The 17376-nt window shown below is 43.9% G+C and overlaps 1 protein-coding gene across 3 annotated transcripts; it reads right to left on the bottom strand.

Annotated features, from left to right (window-relative positions):
- Positions 1 to 1440: 1440 nt before the first annotated feature.
- Positions 1441 to 16974, bottom strand: armt1 (acidic residue methyltransferase 1). Of its 3 annotated transcripts, none has more exons than XM_042094942.1 (7): positions 16659 to 16974; positions 16014 to 16119; positions 13200 to 13441; positions 12684 to 12849; positions 4432 to 5100; positions 2442 to 2568; positions 1441 to 2283 (listed from the first exon to the last, which is right to left on the bottom strand). In XM_042094942.1, the coding sequence occupies exons 1-6, from the start codon at positions 16718 to 16720 to the stop codon at positions 2458 to 2460; spliced, it is 1356 nt and encodes a 451-aa protein (XP_041950876.1). In that variant the 5' UTR covers positions 16721 to 16974; the 3' UTR covers positions 1441 to 2283; positions 2442 to 2457. The 3 variants fall into 3 exon arrangements, with proteins under 3 accessions (XP_041950876.1, XP_041950875.1, XP_041950877.1); XM_042094941.1 differs by having other exon boundaries at positions 2253 to 2305; positions 2437 to 2568; XM_042094943.1 differs by lacking the exons at positions 1441 to 2283; positions 16014 to 16119 and having other exon boundaries at positions 2346 to 2568; positions 16659 to 16722.
- Between the last annotated feature and the right edge of the window lie 402 nt (positions 16975 to 17376).

Genomic DNA, 17376 nt, shown 5'->3' with positions numbered 1-17376 from the left:
CAGGGGCCTCAGGTGGTATTAAGGCGCCCCTGGCCGCGCGACAGTGTTTCAGACGGGACTTCTTTCACACAGACGCATGGTGCCACTGCGAGGCATAGTGAGGGTAAACACAAAACACCATAAGTTTTTCCCCTGAAGTATGACCCTTAAGGCTTAATTTCTCCTTAGGTAAGGGGTTTATTTAAGGGTGTTGCACAGAATACCTTAAATTGTTTCTTTAGTTAAGGAAAAACGTTAAGGGATACTGCATTGAAAGGGATTTACCGTCACGAAAATTTTATTGAGATTGTTCAACAGCTGTAACTAGCTGGCTAGTAGGTGATGTCGTTAGTTAGCAACCCACTGAACACAGTGAAGTTTAATGTTCTTATCATTAATCTCACCTTTCACCAAGAATATTCGCTGAAATTATCCAGGTAGCAAGTAAAGCATGTGTTATAGACATGCACTGAGCAATACTAGCTGGCTAGTTAGAAATGATCCTGACTCATCAGTGCACCAAAACTAACTTTTTTGTTAATGTTTTGCCTAGCGAACCGAACCGAAGCTCATGGCAGGCTAACAAGACATCCACATTAAGTTAACGTTAGCCGACCACTGTAAACCACACAATAACAACAAGGCATGTTTCTGATAGGCCTATTTGACAGAGTAAGCATATTAGCAGAGAGGTTTTATTTTAAATTGTATAATTTTCAAAAAAGTATAATTATTGCAAGTTGCACTACTTTTTGTATTGATTTTTGATCAATAGATGTTTGTGAAATTTGCACAGTAAAAATTCTGTATTTTGACTGCAATTGTCTTTGCATTCTGATTAGATTCTTCATTAGAATCATGAGTGGCTCTTTGTAAACAGCATCATTTTCTGGGGCCATGCAAAACTGCATTACCACTAGTGTGGAGTTAATCTACATCATGACAGTAAAATGGACCATCCTTAGTCAATGTACTGCAGCAATTCCTCTCTCAACCTGTAGAAAATGCTGTGAACATCTGATTATGCATGAAAAAAAAATACCGTCATATACAGTGAAACCGTAAGAATTTTGAAAAATACCGTGATATATATTTTTGGTCATACCGCCTAGCACTAACAAACACACACACACTCAAACTCACACAAACACACACACACACAAACACACACACACACACACACTCACTCACACTCACACACACACTCACAGATACATCCAACACAACAGTCTCAGTTCATTATTTCAGTATTTTATTAGCTTTAGTTTCCTGTAAAAAGTAAACATGGAGTTCAAGTGCATCAACTTGTGTGTGTGTGTGTGTGTGTGTGTGTGTATAGATATATATATATATATATATATATATATATATATATATATATATATATATATATATATATATATAAATAAATAAATGTGTGTGTGTGTGTGTATATATATATATATATATATATATATATATATATATATATATATATATATATATATATATATATGTATGTATGTGTGTAAATAACTTGCACAGAGGTCACAAGCTCCAGCATGCACCACATGGGACATCATGCACAAGAGGAATATTCCATGTTGGCAACATACATCACACACACACACACACAAATGGCTGCGTCAGACCATAACACATCGTTCATGTTCAGCCATTGCACATCTGTTTGCTATAACACAGAACCCAGTGTGTGTGCGTGCGTGCGTGATATGTGTGTGTGTGTGTGTGATATGTGTGTGTGTGAGTGTGTGCATGTGTGATATGTGTGTTGTGTGTGTGTGTGTGTGTGTGTGTGTGTGGGAGGGGGGGGCGGAGGAACCCAGTAGGGGTTAGCTGGTTAGCTATGACATGGAGGCCGGTGTGTGTCTGTGTGTCTGTTCCTCACAGCCCTAGGTGGCCAGTGTGTGTGTGTGTGTGAGTGTGTGTGTTTAGTCCCTCTGTAAGTCCCTGGGGGCTAGGCCACCCTCTGCACCTGTTCCATTGCTGTGCGTATAACAGTGTCTTGATTTATACAAAAGTACATTCATTACAAAAGCATCTGCTAAATACCCATAACTATACCCATACCCATAACTATACCCATACCCATAACTATACCCATAATGATCATGGGGGGGGGCATAATTACAATTTCAGAACATGAAAGTCACATGGCAGCAAACACACTCACACACAAACACTCATACATACTCACTCACACTCACAGATATACACATACACACACTCACTCACACTAATGTGACTAATGTGTATGTAATGTGTGTGTGTGTGTGTGAGTATGTGTATGTAATGTGTGTGTGTGTGTATGTGTGAGTATGTGTATGTAAGTATGTGCGTGTGTGTGTGTGAGTTTGTGAATGTAACGTGCATGTGTGAGTATGTGTATGTAATGTGTGTGGGTGTGTATGTGTGAGTATGTGTGTGTATGTAATGTGTGTGTGTGTGTATGTGTATGTAATGTGTGTGTGTGTGAAGTCACTGCTCGCGGTCGGAACTGCAGAACTGGATGACGCCGTAGCTGCCACTTGTCATCCAGGTGGGTGTGGCTGTGCTTAGCTCCTCCCCCTGACCCGCCTCCAATCCCACCTGTACGCACAGAGGGGGAAAAGTTAACAGAGCGTTTGTATGTGTGTGTGTGTGTGTGTATGACTGTGTGTCTGTGTGTGTGTATGTGTGTGTGTGTGTGTGTGTGTGTGTATGACTGTGTGTGTATGTGTATGTGTGTGTGTGTGTGTGTGTGTATGACTGTGTGTGTGTGTGTGTGTGTGTATGTGTGTGTGTGTGTATGACTGTGTGTGTGTATGTGTGTGTGTGTGTGTGTATGACTGTGTGTGTGTGTGTGTGTGTGTGTATGACTGTGTGTGTGTGTGTGTGTGTATGACTGTGTGTGTGTGTGTGTATGACTGTGTGTGTGTGTGTGTGTAGTGTGTGTGTGTGACTGTGTGTGTGTGTGTGACTGTGTGACTGTGTGTGTGTGTGTGTGTGTGTGTGTGTATGACCGTGTGTATGACTGTGTGTGTGCAGGGCTCTACACTAACATTTTTTTCCAGGAGCACTTGTGCGCCCAAGTTTGGACGCACAGTCAGTTCTGTACTTATCTTAAACATAATCTAACATTACACTGCAGCTAACAGTTAAACATGCCAGTGCACCAATTGCGAATATTAAGAATGACTGACAACATTTAGGCTACAGGATTTTAAAGATCAGTGCCTACTTTATTTTCAGTCTGTTCTATTTTCCTACATTTTGTTAATGTAAAATAATATAATACATTGCCATATTTGCATTTAGCCTGTATATCAAGTATCCTGCCAAATGTAGGCTAATTTATTTATTTGTGAATCCATCTGTAGCTAATCCAAATATGCCCATTATGACCTATCTGACTGCATACTGCCTAATACTATTACTAAAACAGTCCACAAAACAAAAAAACAGCCAGTTTCTCTTCCACAAAACCCAACATAGGCTAATCAAGGATATATATATATATTTTATACTTTTACTTTTTATTTGAAATATCTGCATTGATGGGGGCAGTAGGGAAACGTTAGGCCTACTTTCGTTTTGCACTTCAGCTTGTATTCGGTGTAAACAAACAAGCATGCGTGGAAGCCTGGAGTTGTCAGTAGCGTTCTACCTTTGAATAAAATGGGAGTATTACGGGAGGCTACTTTTGTGCCTGTCCGCTACAGCTATATTCTGCATATTGCAGCCAATACATCAACTGGGCTAAAAGGCATGTTAGGTTACCTTTCCTTCTCTCACTGCATTCTCAGAATCTCATCCTGTTCCTCCGATATCCGATGAATTCGGTGGATAGAAGAACTAATTTCTTCAATCTTTGCATCTTGGCTGGCTAGTCTAACTTTCCACTTTTTCTGCGCGCTCTTGGATTTGATAGAAGCGACTACTAGCGAGTCACAACGCGAAACTGCTAACGTTGATGGGAGGTGTAGTTTTTATGCTGCATTCGCGACGTGATTCTATGGTTTGCACCAGTAATGTTTCTTGATGTTGCGGTGTATTTTGTAGACAAACATTGACATGGTTAGAAGTCATTCGCACCAGTGCGCCTAAATATTTTTTTGCACTCGCACGGCATCATTTTTACTCGTATGTGCGAGTGAAATGGGCGCACTGTAGAGCCCTGGTGTGTGTATGACTGTGTGTGTGTGTGTATGTGTATGACTGTGTGTGTGTGTGTGTGCATTTATGACTGTGTGTGTGTGTGCGTTGCGAGCAGCACGGGGTGAGTGAGCGTGTGTGAGTGTGTATGTGTATGTGTGTGTGTGTGTGTGTGTGTGTGTGTGTGTGTGTACCTGCACGTTGGCTTTGAGCGTGCGTAGCGAGCAGCGTGGGGTGGGTGAGTGTGTGTGTGTGTGTGTGTGTGTGTGTGTGTGTGTGTGTGTGTGTGTGTGTGAGTGTGTGTGTGTGTGTGTGTACCTGCACGTTGGCTTTGAGCGTGCGTAGGGAGCAGAGTGGGGCGGGATGGAACCCTCGCAGGGCCAGGTGGAAGGGCGTGGTGTGTGGCCAGTCGCGGTCGCCCACCAGCTTGCGGTAGTTCAGGTCGCCCTTAAAGAGCAGCAGGCGCGCGGAGCGAAGACTAGCGTAGAGATCGGGCGCGCTGGACGCCATGTCACCGAAGTCATGCGGCAGGGTCCAGAACGCGTGGTCGTGGTACGACCACACACCCTCCTTCAGGTAGCGCTTCCACTGGACGCCGCACGCAGACATCCACTTGTGATTGGCCGCAGAGGTCTGCAATATTGTCCACTCAAAGTCCCGCGCCGTCACGTCCGAGACAAACCAGGGGAAGGACTTGCCGTGGAATCGGATCTCCGTGGCGAGGCCCGCGGCGATGAGGAAGTCTGCGAGCACGAGGTCAGTGACCAGCTCGAAGCCGGCGTTATCCAGGACGATGTCCACCCTCCCCGGCGACCTCTGACCCTGCCCGTCCCCGCGCGCGGCTGCCAGGACTGACCACACCTGCTTGGAGTGGTTCACCAGCACGAATGCCCGCAGGCTGTCCAGGGAGTCGAGGGGGCTGCCCTTCTGAGAGTTCTCTTGCCCCGCCGAGATGGACAGGTCACACTTATTACCCCACAGTGACACCTGCAGGAATGTCACACACACACACACACACACACACCACAAGCACGCACACCACAAGCACGCACACACGCACGCACACACACACACACACACACACACACACACCACAAGCACACACACACACACACACACACAAACACACACACACACACATCACACCATAAATATAATATGCACACACACACACACACACACACACACACACCACAAGCACACACACACACACACACACACACACACACACAAACACACACATCACACCATAAATATAATATGCACGCACACACACACACACACACACACACACACACACACACACACACACACACATATATACACACACCACAAGCACACACACATACACACACACACACACATCACACCATAAATGTAATATGCACACACACACACACACCATAAATATAATATGCACGCACACACACATCACACCATAAATGTAATATGCACACACACACACACACACATATATACACACATCACAAGCACACACACACACACACACACACCACAAGCACACACACACGAATCACAAGCACACACACCCACACACACACATCACACCATAAATATAATGCACACATCACAGTGTTCCATAAGCCTACATCACTATAATAATAACTATAATTATGGATATGGTTATGGATTTGGCATTAAATTATATATAAATATAATATTTTCCATAAGCCTACATCACACCATAAATATAATATGCATCACATCACACCATGAATATAATGTTTCATAAGCCTACGTCACACCATGAATATAATATCTACCAATGAAGTGTGGAGCTACTTTGAGCCTCGTAAATGGTGTAAAACAGTGATTTATTTGCATGGCACCCCTGTGAAAAACTGTTGGTAGCATCGGCTAACTAGCACCAGATTTCGGAGTGCAGGGGACAACCTGAGATGAGCTATGAGACAGAAGTTCTCACACACTCGGTATCATGTTTCAACACACTTTAGGTCAATATCACATCGAACTTCTCCTTTAAGTAGGCACTTAGTTTGAAATTCCACGCTATTTATAACAGGGGTGTCATGACTCTCACAACGCCGCAGTTGTGTGGGTGTTTTGCGTCTTGGCATACATGCTGGATGTGACATTGGGGGTTTGGCTACTGTACATCGTCGATTCTACCTTTGAGGTCGAAGTTGAAATCGTGACACTCCTATAGGGCTGGGCGATATGGCTGAAAACTGTATCACGATAGAAGTGTTTCATATCAGTCGATAATTATTGATTTTTACCTATTTGAAATAACGACCAGGAGAAAAAAAAATCAATTTAAACACTTTTATTTGAAACTTAAATGTGCTATAAGTGATGCAGGGTAACGTCACTTCTGTTGACATTCAAACAAAGTTAGCTCGCTACTCCCTCCCCCTCCCTCCTGTGCAATTGAAACTCTCCCAAACGCTGTATTCGCTTAGCTGTATTCGGGGCGCAGGCAGCTAGCGGATAGTGATGTTAACTGTATCCCGACGCCTTATGTCTCTCCAGATTTTGCTAATTAGTGGTAATTTACTTGTTTATTTCAAGTATTTTCTGTAAAAATAGTTTAGCGTACATATCGTACACCCGACAGGGACATTTGGAAATCGGTTCCTGCAATCCCGACATCTTTATCAGCGTAATACCAGAGATAGCTAGATCAGCGAGACCTACAAACTCCACCACACCAACTGAAAGGAACTTCAGACGGACCAGAAAACGTAAACAAAGGGGCTCTCATGGAGGAGTTTGAGCAAGGCTAAAGCTAACTCCACATCGCTAAAGCTAACTCCACATCGAGAGCTCTTCAGTTTGAGCGAGGCTAAAGCTAACTCCACATCGAGGCTCTTCAGTTTGACGTGAAATTGATTGAGCTCATCACTATTCATGAACTCGCCCAGTTGAAACCATACCCACAAAATTAGTTTAGCTCTGTGACAGTTTTCGTAGGCCTATGCAAGGATGGCTGAATGTCAACATGCTTGTGCACTATGCACGAATAGAACTTCAACAATGCATTTTGCCCAAGAACCCAGACTTGAGGATCAAATGGCTTCAGTTTATTTTTTGGAACAATGCCACAGGCTTTGCAAAAAGGTTGCTGTTGAAGCCTGGAGCAGTATGCTACCATCGCAGCAGTCTACGACCAGTGCCCGTAAGTAAAACGTTATTGTCAACTCAAGGAAGTGCCATGTTATACAGGTTTAATGGACTCGCTAGCCTAGCAGGTTTAATGCCCATTTGGACAATGCTAGCACTCGCTAGCCAAGCTAAGTTCATGCCATGAAGCTAAAATAAGTTGATAACAGCTACCATCACGGCAGTCTACGACCAGTGCCCAGTCCGTAAGTAAAAACGTTATTGTCAACTCAAGGAAGTGTTATGTTAAACAGGTTTAATGCACTCGCTAGCCTAGCAGGCTTTATTTATGCCCATTTGGACAATGCTAGCACTCGCTAGCCAAGCTAAGTTCATTAAGCCATTAAGCTAAAATTAGTTGATAACAGCTGTAATGTTATGGACAAAACCTACTAGCTGTTAGCCAATCAGAGTGAAGCAGCTTAGCTCATTGAATATTAATGAGAACTGGCGCAAATCGAGCTGAGTCTTCATGCAGGCTTTCAATACCACACTAGAATGGCTTGAAACAAGGTAACCAAGGCATGTTTTCCACAAAAAATGTCACAGAGTCCATGGTAGAACTTCAGACATTACCACAAAGTAATGAAATACGTGTGGCAGGGCATCTTTAATAAATCATAATAAATGTCTGAGTTATTTATTTGTTTAATAAATAATAATATCTGAATAATGTATTTCAATCTGATGTCCTGTCAATCATCAAGAACAATCTGATGTCCTGTCATAGCTATAATGACCCCCACAAATCATCAAGAACAGTCTGATGTCCTGTCAATCATCAAGGACAGTTTGATGTTCTATCATAGCTATAATGACCCCCACAAATCATCAAGAACAGTCTGATGTCCTGATGACCCCCACAAATCATCAAGGACAGTCTGATGTCCTGTCAATCATCAAGGACAGTTTGATGCCCTGTCATAGCTATAATGATGACCCCCTCATTTCTTTAGACCCGTCACCTAATGATTAAGGCCCCCTTAAAACTTTTGGTCAATGTATTGTTGTGCCAATCTGTCAATGTAATTAACAACTAGATTTCTCAAAATTGTCTTCAGCTGAAAACAAAAAACTGAAGTACTTAAATAAAGGAGGAACGCTTTTAGGTTGCCATCTTCTTGACACAAAAGGGCTTAAGGGCTTAAATAAAGAAAGAACGCAAAGGGTCATTCCACGCCAACTCAGCCACCCATGTACATGACACCTCTCAGATTTAGCTGAAAAGCCGGAAAATATGCCTTATGTTACCAAACAAAGGAATCTGAAGTTTCAGGTCAATATCTCAAACGGTTTGCCCGTGGCGTCCATTTGAAATTCGGGTGCCACGGCCCTAAATGACACATTGGAATTTCACATTTCATCCTTTGCCATTTTTGGAAGTCCATAACGTCTGTTCTAATAGTGGTAGAAGGCTGCCAGGAAAATACATTGCCTGTATCTATGGTGACTGGTTCATTGGAAACATTGTTGAACGTTCAGATGAACATGGTGACATTTTTGTGAAATTCATGAAGTGTGTCAACAACATCCTCACATGGCCATCGGACCAAAGACAGATCCCCTGTTGGGTGCCATTCCAACATATCATTTGTTGTGTCAGTGTGCCAGACATCTATGGACGCAGTGCTCGCCAATACAAACTTGACCAAAATGACCATGACAAAATGATGCCACTGCTTCCACAACTTCTTGGATAATACTTAAAGACACTATTCCATTTAATTTTCAAATTAATTTTATTTGGAGTGACGGGCAAGGAAAAACTCCCTTTTATTTGTAGTGTTCTTACACTATGTAACATTCTTGTTATCTGGTTTGAAAGTTTGATGGCGGGTCTCTTTCATGGGGGATAAGGGGTTAATCTGTGACAGTCTCAGTATTTAATTGTTTGCCATCACTGAGCATCATACTAAGTTATTTCCACTATTTTCATGCTTTATCATCACTAAATTCTCCCTGATCTACATTCCAGACTTCTGGAAACAATATCCAAAATGGTGCATTATGAAGAATAAAATTCATATTATGGAACTTCATAGTCAACATTTTTATTTCATTAAAAGAAAAAACAAATATGTATCTTTATCTGGTATAAATCCCATTAGGATCATCAAGTGCCCACATGGTCATTTGGGAGTCCAAATATGGGGTTCCAAAAAAGTCACCTTTGCCGGAGAGGATTTTTGGACCCCCATAAAACCCCCACCAGTGGTACCATAACCCTCAAATTAATTTTGGCAAGTTCCCAAATATAACAAATAATCGTGTTTAGAATAAATATGATCATTAATCGTGGTGCTACGGCCACCCAAAAAGTGAAAAATCACACATGCCGTCAACATTTTTTAGGACTTTGGTGACCAAAACAGTAAGGAATGTTGATTCTGCCTCCAGAATACAGTGTAGTACAGGCTACAATGAACTACCACACCAGTTTCCAGCCTTCTACCACTATTAGAACAGACGTTATGGGCTTCCAAAAATGCCAAAGGATGAAATGTGAAATTCCAATGTGTCAATTAGGGCCGTGGCACCCGAATTTCAAATGGACGCCACGGGCCAACCGTTTGAGATATTGACCTGAAACTTCAGATTCCTTTGTTTGATAACATAAGGCATATTTTCACCGCTTTTCAGCTAAATCTGAGAGGTACCATGTACATGATACCCCGATATTGGCTGTTTTCACATAGAATGACCCTTTTAAGTTGCCATCTTCTTGACACAAAAGGGCTTAAAGCAAAAGAAGCTGGTAAAAATCTTAGGTGTCTTAATTGACAGCAATCTAAATTTCAACAGTCACATGAAAGCAATGACTGAATCAGTGTGCAATAGGCTTTTCACAGCCCTTCCTAAAAAGACTATCAACCAGTTTCAGGTGATGTGATACGAAATGCAGCAGCTCAGGGTCTCACGAAAACGAAAGGAGCTGACCACTTTACTGACCACTATACTCCAATACTAAAGAACTGACCACTATACTCCAATACTAAAGAACTGACCACTTTACTGACCACTATACTCCAATACTAAATAACTGACCACTTTACTGACCACTATCCTCTCAGCAGTGCATACTATCCTCTCAGCACACTATCCTCTCAGCAGTGCACACTATGCTCTCAGCACACTATCCTCTCAGCACACTATCCTCTCAGCACACTATCCTCTCAGCAGTGCACACTATCCTCTCAGCAGTGCATACTATCCTCTCAGCAGTGCACACTATCCTCTCAGCACACTATCCTCTCAGCAGTGCACACTATGCTCTCAGCACACTATCCTCTCAGCACACTATCCTCTCAGCAGTGCACACTATGCTCTCAGCACACTATCTTCTCAGCGGTGCATACTATCCTCTCAGCAGTGCACACTATCCTCTCAGCAGTGCACACTATCCTCTCAGCAGTGCATACTATCCTTTCAGCAGTGCACACTATCCTCTCAGCACACTATCCTCTCAGCAGTGCACACTATCCTCTCAGCACACTATCCTCTCAGCACACTATCCTCTCAGCAGTGCACACTATCCTCTCAGCACACTATCCTCTCAGCAGTGCACACTATCCTCTCAGCAGTGCATACTATCCTTTCAGCAGTGCACACTATCCTCTCAGCAGTGCATACTATCCTCTCAGCAGTGCACACTATGCTCTCAGCACACTATCCTCTCAGCAGTGCACACTATGCTCTCAGCACACTATCTTCTCAGCAGTGCACACTATCCTCTCAGCACACTATCCTCTCAGCAGTGCACACTATCCTCTCAGCAGTGCACACTATCCTCTCAGCACACTATCCTCTCAGCAGTGCACACTATCCTCTCAGCAGTGCACACTATCCTCTCAGCACACTATCCTCTCAGCAGTGCACACTATCCTCTCAGCAGTGCACACTATCCTCTCAGCACACTATCCTCTCAGCAGTGCATACTATCCTCTCAGCACACTATCCTCTCAGCAGTGCACACTATCCTCTCAGCACACTATCCTCTCAGCAGTCCTCTCAGCAGTGCACACTATCCTCTCAGCACACTATCCTCTCAGCAGCACACTATCCTCTCAGCACACTATCCTCTCAGCAGTGCACACTATCCTCTCAGCAGTGCACACTATCCTCTCAGCACACTATCCTCTCAGCACACTATCCTCTCAGCAGTGCACACTATCCTCTCAGCAGTGCACACTATCCTCTCAGCACACTATCCTCTCAGCGGTGCACACTATCCTCTCAGCACACTATCCTCTCAGCAGCACACTATCCTCTCAGCACACTATCCTCTCAGCAGTGCACACTATCCTCTCAGCAGCACACTATCCTCTCAGCACACTATCCTCTCAGCAGTGCACACTATCCTCTCAGCACACTATCCTCTCAGCAGTGTATACTATCCACTCGGCACACTATCCTCTCAGCACACTATCCTCTCAGCAGTGCATACTATCCTCTCAGCAGTGCACACTATCCTCTTAGCACACTATCCTCTCAGCAGTGCATACTATCCTCTCAGCACACTATCCTCTCAGCACACTATCCTCTCAGCACACTATCCTCTCAGCAGTGCATACTATCCTCTCAGCACACTATCCTCTCAGCAGTGCACACTATCCTCTCAGCAGTGCACACTATCCTCTCAGCAGTGCACACTATCCTCTCAGCACACTATCTTCTCAGCGGTGCATACTATCCTCTCAGCAGTGCACACTATCCTCTCAGCACACTATCCTCTCAGCAGTGCACACTATCCTCTCAGCACACTATCCTCTCAGCAGTGCACACTATCCTCTCAGCACACTATCCTCTCAGCAGTGCACACTATCCTCTCAGCACACTATCCTCTCAGCACACTATCCTCTCAGCAGTGCACACTATCCTCTCAGCACACTATCCTCTCAGCAGTGCACACTATCCTCTCAGCAGTGCACACTATCCTCTCAGCAGTGCACACTATCCTCTCAGCACACTATCCTCTCAGCAGTGCACACTATCCTCTCAGCAGTGCACACTATCCTCTCAGCACACTATCCTCTCAGCAGTGCACACTATCCTCTCAGCAGTGCATACTATCCTCTCAGCAGTGCACACTATCCTCTCAGCAGTGCACACTATCCTCTCAGCAGTGCACACTATCCTCTCAGCACACTATCCTCTCAGCACACTATCCTCTCAGCACACTATCCTCTCAGCAGTGCACACTATCCTCTCAGCAGTGCACACTATCCTCTCAGCAGTGCACACTATCCTCTCAGCAGTGCACACTATCCTCTCAGCAGTGCACACTATCCTCTCAGCACACTATCCTCTCAGCAGTGCACACTATCCTCTCAGCACACTATCCTCTCAGCACACTATCCTCTCAGCAGTGCACACTATCCTCTCAGCAGTGCACACTATCCTCTCAGCAGTGCGTGCGTGCGTGTTACCTGCAGTAGTTGGAACAGCTGGTCCAGTGTGTGGGAGTCGGAGGAGTGTGCGAGGCGTCTCCTGACGAGCTCCATGTGTGTGCAGAGGGCCGTGATGGCCGCTGTGGAGGCCAGGAAGCTCTGGCTCTTCCCCTCCCAGAACACGTCAAACTCATTCACAGGGGGGCTGAGGCCACGGCACACCGCACACAAACAAACAAACAAACAAACAAACAAAATAAACATGACTAAATCATCTCAAGAGTAGTGGCGTGTACATGCATGCGTGTGTGCCTGCCTGCAAGTGTGTGTGTGTACGTGCATGCGTGTGTGCCTGCCTGCGAGTGTGTGTGTGTGTGCGAGGGTGTGCGTGCGTGTGTGTGCGTGCGTGTGTGTGTGTGCATATGTGTGTGTGCGTGCATGTGAGTGAGTGTGTGCATGTGCGTGTGTGTGTAGCGAGTGTGTGTGTGTGTATGTGTGTGCATGTGCGTGTGCATGTGTGTGTGTGTGTGTGTGTGTCTATGTGCTGTAGCTCACTTGAGCCAGAGGGCCTCCTGGATGCGGCGGTACATGTAGCACTCCACGTAGAGCCAGGGTGAGGAGAACCAGCTGACGGGTGAGAGCTCCCCCTGGTGGCTCTGCTGGTACTGCAGGTAGCTGTTCCACGTCTCCGCGTCCTCCTGGCCGTCCGTCAGCGGCAGAACACGCTTATCCGTCTGCAGCTCGTTACGCAGCTTAGAGAGGAACGAGATCGCCCGCTTCTCCGCCTGAACACCCTCCTACACACACACACACACACACGCACACACACACAAATCTGTCTCTTATGGCTATAGTGGGATATGATTGGATCTTATGGCTATAGTGGGATATGATTGGACATCCCTTATGGCTATAGTGCGATATGATTGGACATCTCTTATGGTTATAGTGGGATATGATTGGATCTTATGGCTATAGTGTGATATGATTAGGGTGACCAGACACCCGGTTTAACCGTGGACAGTCCCGATTATGAGTTTTGTGTGCCGAGTCCCGACAAAAGCCTGTCAGGTATGCTGCATATGTGTGTGTGTGCGTGTGCATGTGTGTGCGTGTGCGAGTCCCGACAAAAGCCTGTCAGGACGCTTAAATGTGCCGGTGTACACCAACCACTATGAAAGCGTCCCCGTTGTCAGCGATTACATAGCCGAAGTGGTTTTATTATAGTTCGATCGTTAACTAAACCCACATAGAAAGACTATAGCCTAAAGCGTCCAGCGTATGATTTCGACAATGTGTGTGCGTGTGTGTCAGTCAATCGTAGAGGTCTACATAATCTTTGCAGCCAATGTTACTATGTACTGTATCCCTGTAAAAATTGTTGCAATGCCTCTTCATATCTGCCTTGTTTTAACGGTTAGGCTATATAGCTACGGTACTACAATGCCTCTTCATATCTGCCTTGTTTTAACGGTTAGGCTATATAGCTACGGTACTACAATGCCTCTTCATATCTGCCTTGTTTTAACGGTTAGGCTATATAGCTACGGTACTACAATGCCTCTTCATATCTGCCTTGTTTTAACGGTTAGGCTATATAGCTACGGTACTACAATGCCTCTTCATATCTGCCTTGTTTTAACGGTTAGGCTATATAGCTACGGTACTACAATGCCAAAGAGAAAGTAATGATTCTCAAAAGAATGTGTTTGTGTGTGTGTGTAAAAAAATAAAAAATAACCTATGGCTGTGAGTTTCATGTTTTCAAGCATGTCTGGATAACGGGTGAGGAATGTTTAGGAGACAAACAATGGACTATGCACGCATGTTTTAAGCATAGTGCAATGGACTATGCACGCATGTTTTAAGCATAGTGCTCTTTTCTCTGACTACAAGTGTGCAGAACTTGTGCATTGACATAACAATATTTAATACATTAACAATAACCCCCCTCTAAGTTTTGGTCCTATGTCTGCGCCTGCTAGTGTATGTGCATGTGTGTGCATGTGTCCTATGTCTGCGCCTGCTAGTGTGTGTGTGTATGTGTGCATGTGTCCTATGTCTGCACCTGCTAGTGTGTGTGTGTGTGCATGTGTGTGTGTGTCCTATGTCTGCGCCTGCTAGTGTGTGTGTGTGTGTGTATGTATGTGCATGTGTCCTACTGTATGTCTGCGCCTGCTAGTGTGTGTGTGTGTGTGTGTGCATGTGTCCTATGTCTGCACCTGCTAGTGTGTGTGTGTTTGTGTGTGTGTGTGCATGTGTCCTATGTCTGCGCCTGCTAGTGTGTGTGTGTGTGTGTGTCCTATGTCTGCGCCTGCTAGTGTGTGCATTTGTGTGTGTGTGTGCATGTGTCCTATGTCTGTGTCTCTGACCTGGCGCATGGTCATGTTAACCGTGTGTGCGTGCATGCGCATAGTGTTCCGGTTTTAGTTCCAAGAAATGATGGGATCTCTCATGGTTATAGAGCTGGTAAGTCCCGCCCATCCGCTAAACCCCCAGTGGACCTCTAGATTGAAAAATCGTCAATGCAAGTGAATGTGAGAATATAATTATTTTCTGGTCCCATTTGAATTGTGCCATGAATGTGAACATATGTTGTCTGTGAATTTTTTATATAATTTTTCATGTTATGAGTTTGACAGTATATTATATGATTCTTCGGCTATCAGTTGTGGAAAAGACATAACGAGAAAGACTACATGTCGCCTGTGACGTGAGCTAATCGCTAACATTAGCTGAGATGCTAGTTTTTGTAACGGCAGGAATAAACACACATGGTAACAAAAATATTCGAAACATGTCTAGCTTCACTCAACACATTAACACTATGATACAGTGTGATTGTAAAGTTATATGGTTCACTGTGTTCAAAGTCGATCTTAATAACCCTCTACATCTCGACCAACTGATGGTTGTTATGAGAAACTAGTTAGCTGTCGTCTAGCAGAAAGTTGTAGTCCACAAAGTGCTCTCACACAAAGTTTAACCGCATCAAACTTCTACCCGCTCAATTGTGGCATTCTTTACACGAAAATGTATATAAAAAATTCACAGACAACATATGTTCACATTCATGGCAAAATTCAAACGGGACCAGAAAATAATTATTTTCTCACATTCACTTGCATTAACGATTTTTCAATCTAGAGGTCCAGCGGGGATAGCGGAAGGGGTGGGATATGATGGGATCAACTCATGGTTATAGTGGGATATGATGGGATCTCTCATGGTTATAGTGGGATATGATGGGATCAACTCATGGTTATAGTGGGATATGATGGGATCTCTCATGATGGGATCAACTCATGGTTATAGTGGGATATGATGGGATCTCTCATGGTTATAGTAGGATATGATGGGATCTCTTACCTCGCCATATTCTTCAAAAAACTTGTTTTTGTTGCGATGGATGGTGTCAATGACTTTAGTCAGAATGGTAGGTAGACGGTCTCTGATAGTTAAGTATGCAAAGGATCTGATAGGAATAAATATGATACTTTTAAAAAGTGGGAAGGGAAGGGCTGTGTGTGTGTGTGTGTGTGTGTCAAAACATTGGTAAATCCTTTTCGTACTCTCTAAGCAGAACATATCACAGCTCTACGGTTGTAAGCGAGTGTGTGTGTGTGTGCATGGCAAATTCTCAAAATACCAGGTGGGTTGACACTGTTAGCATGGCATGGCATTGGAGAAGATATCATATCAGCAGTCAGAATAACGTCAACGTTACCGGTTTGCAATGTTAGTTTAGACCACACACAGGTCCCAAAATCATTAAATGCGATTATGACAACAAGACAGAAGCGAATTTCTCATTAACTTCCACCATCACCTCACTATGGTCTACTCTGACATCAGCAAACATAGCAAGCTATCGCTAGCGAGCTACCATTAGCAAACTAGCAACCGGCAGTCTCATATTGCCAGTGAAAAAGGTATGACATCGAGGTTAAGAGCATGGCTATCAAATATTGTTGTAATGACAATGTTAACCCAAATCAAAAGAAATCGTCATACCCCTCATATTTAGCTGACAGCGACGGCGGAGCCCCTTGAAATAACACTGGATTTGCGTCCATGTTTACAACATGTAAGACCAAGGATCTCACACAGCGCCACGAAGCGACTAGGAGGACGTATCGACGTCAAAATAATGATTAGGCTCCCCGCTGTGATTAGAACCCATTCAGACTTTCTCTAACCATGTCCACGGCTTACCAATTCCGACCAGGAGCAAGTTGCATATAACATAAACTGAAATAAACTGACAACTATCAGTTACACTTTCTTGGTTTGATCTTAATTTAGGTTGCTCTCTTTCATCTTTAAAATTAATAGATAACGTCTTTCCTAATTTTAATAGGAATTGTAATAATTTTGGAAACATAATGACATTATATTTATATCAATATTATAATTGCATTTCCAATGAAATAAGCAGAATTGAGCAACTGGTCTATCTGTGTGTGCATATGCCAGTCTTGGGCCCAAATTATGATGGAAGGAGGATAGGCTCACTTTATCGGAACGTATGTCATGATCACATAAAATTATGAAGCTCTGATTCTACGATGAACACACTCCAATATTTTAGGAGTATTGATCTGAGAGTGTGTGTGTTGATCAGCATTGGTCCAGGAGTATTGATCTGAGAGTGAGTGTATTGATCAGCATTAGTCCAGGAGTATTGATCTGAAACAAGTCCAGGTAAATTCATTATCAAAGCAGAACTGTC

The sequence above is a fragment of the Alosa sapidissima genome, chromosome 6 (genome assembly GCF_018492685.1).
Source record: "Alosa sapidissima isolate fAloSap1 chromosome 6, fAloSap1.pri, whole genome shotgun sequence".
Lineage (NCBI taxonomy): Eukaryota > Metazoa > Chordata > Actinopteri > Clupeiformes > Clupeidae > Alosa > Alosa sapidissima.
This window is presented reverse-complemented; position numbering and strand designations above follow the sequence as displayed.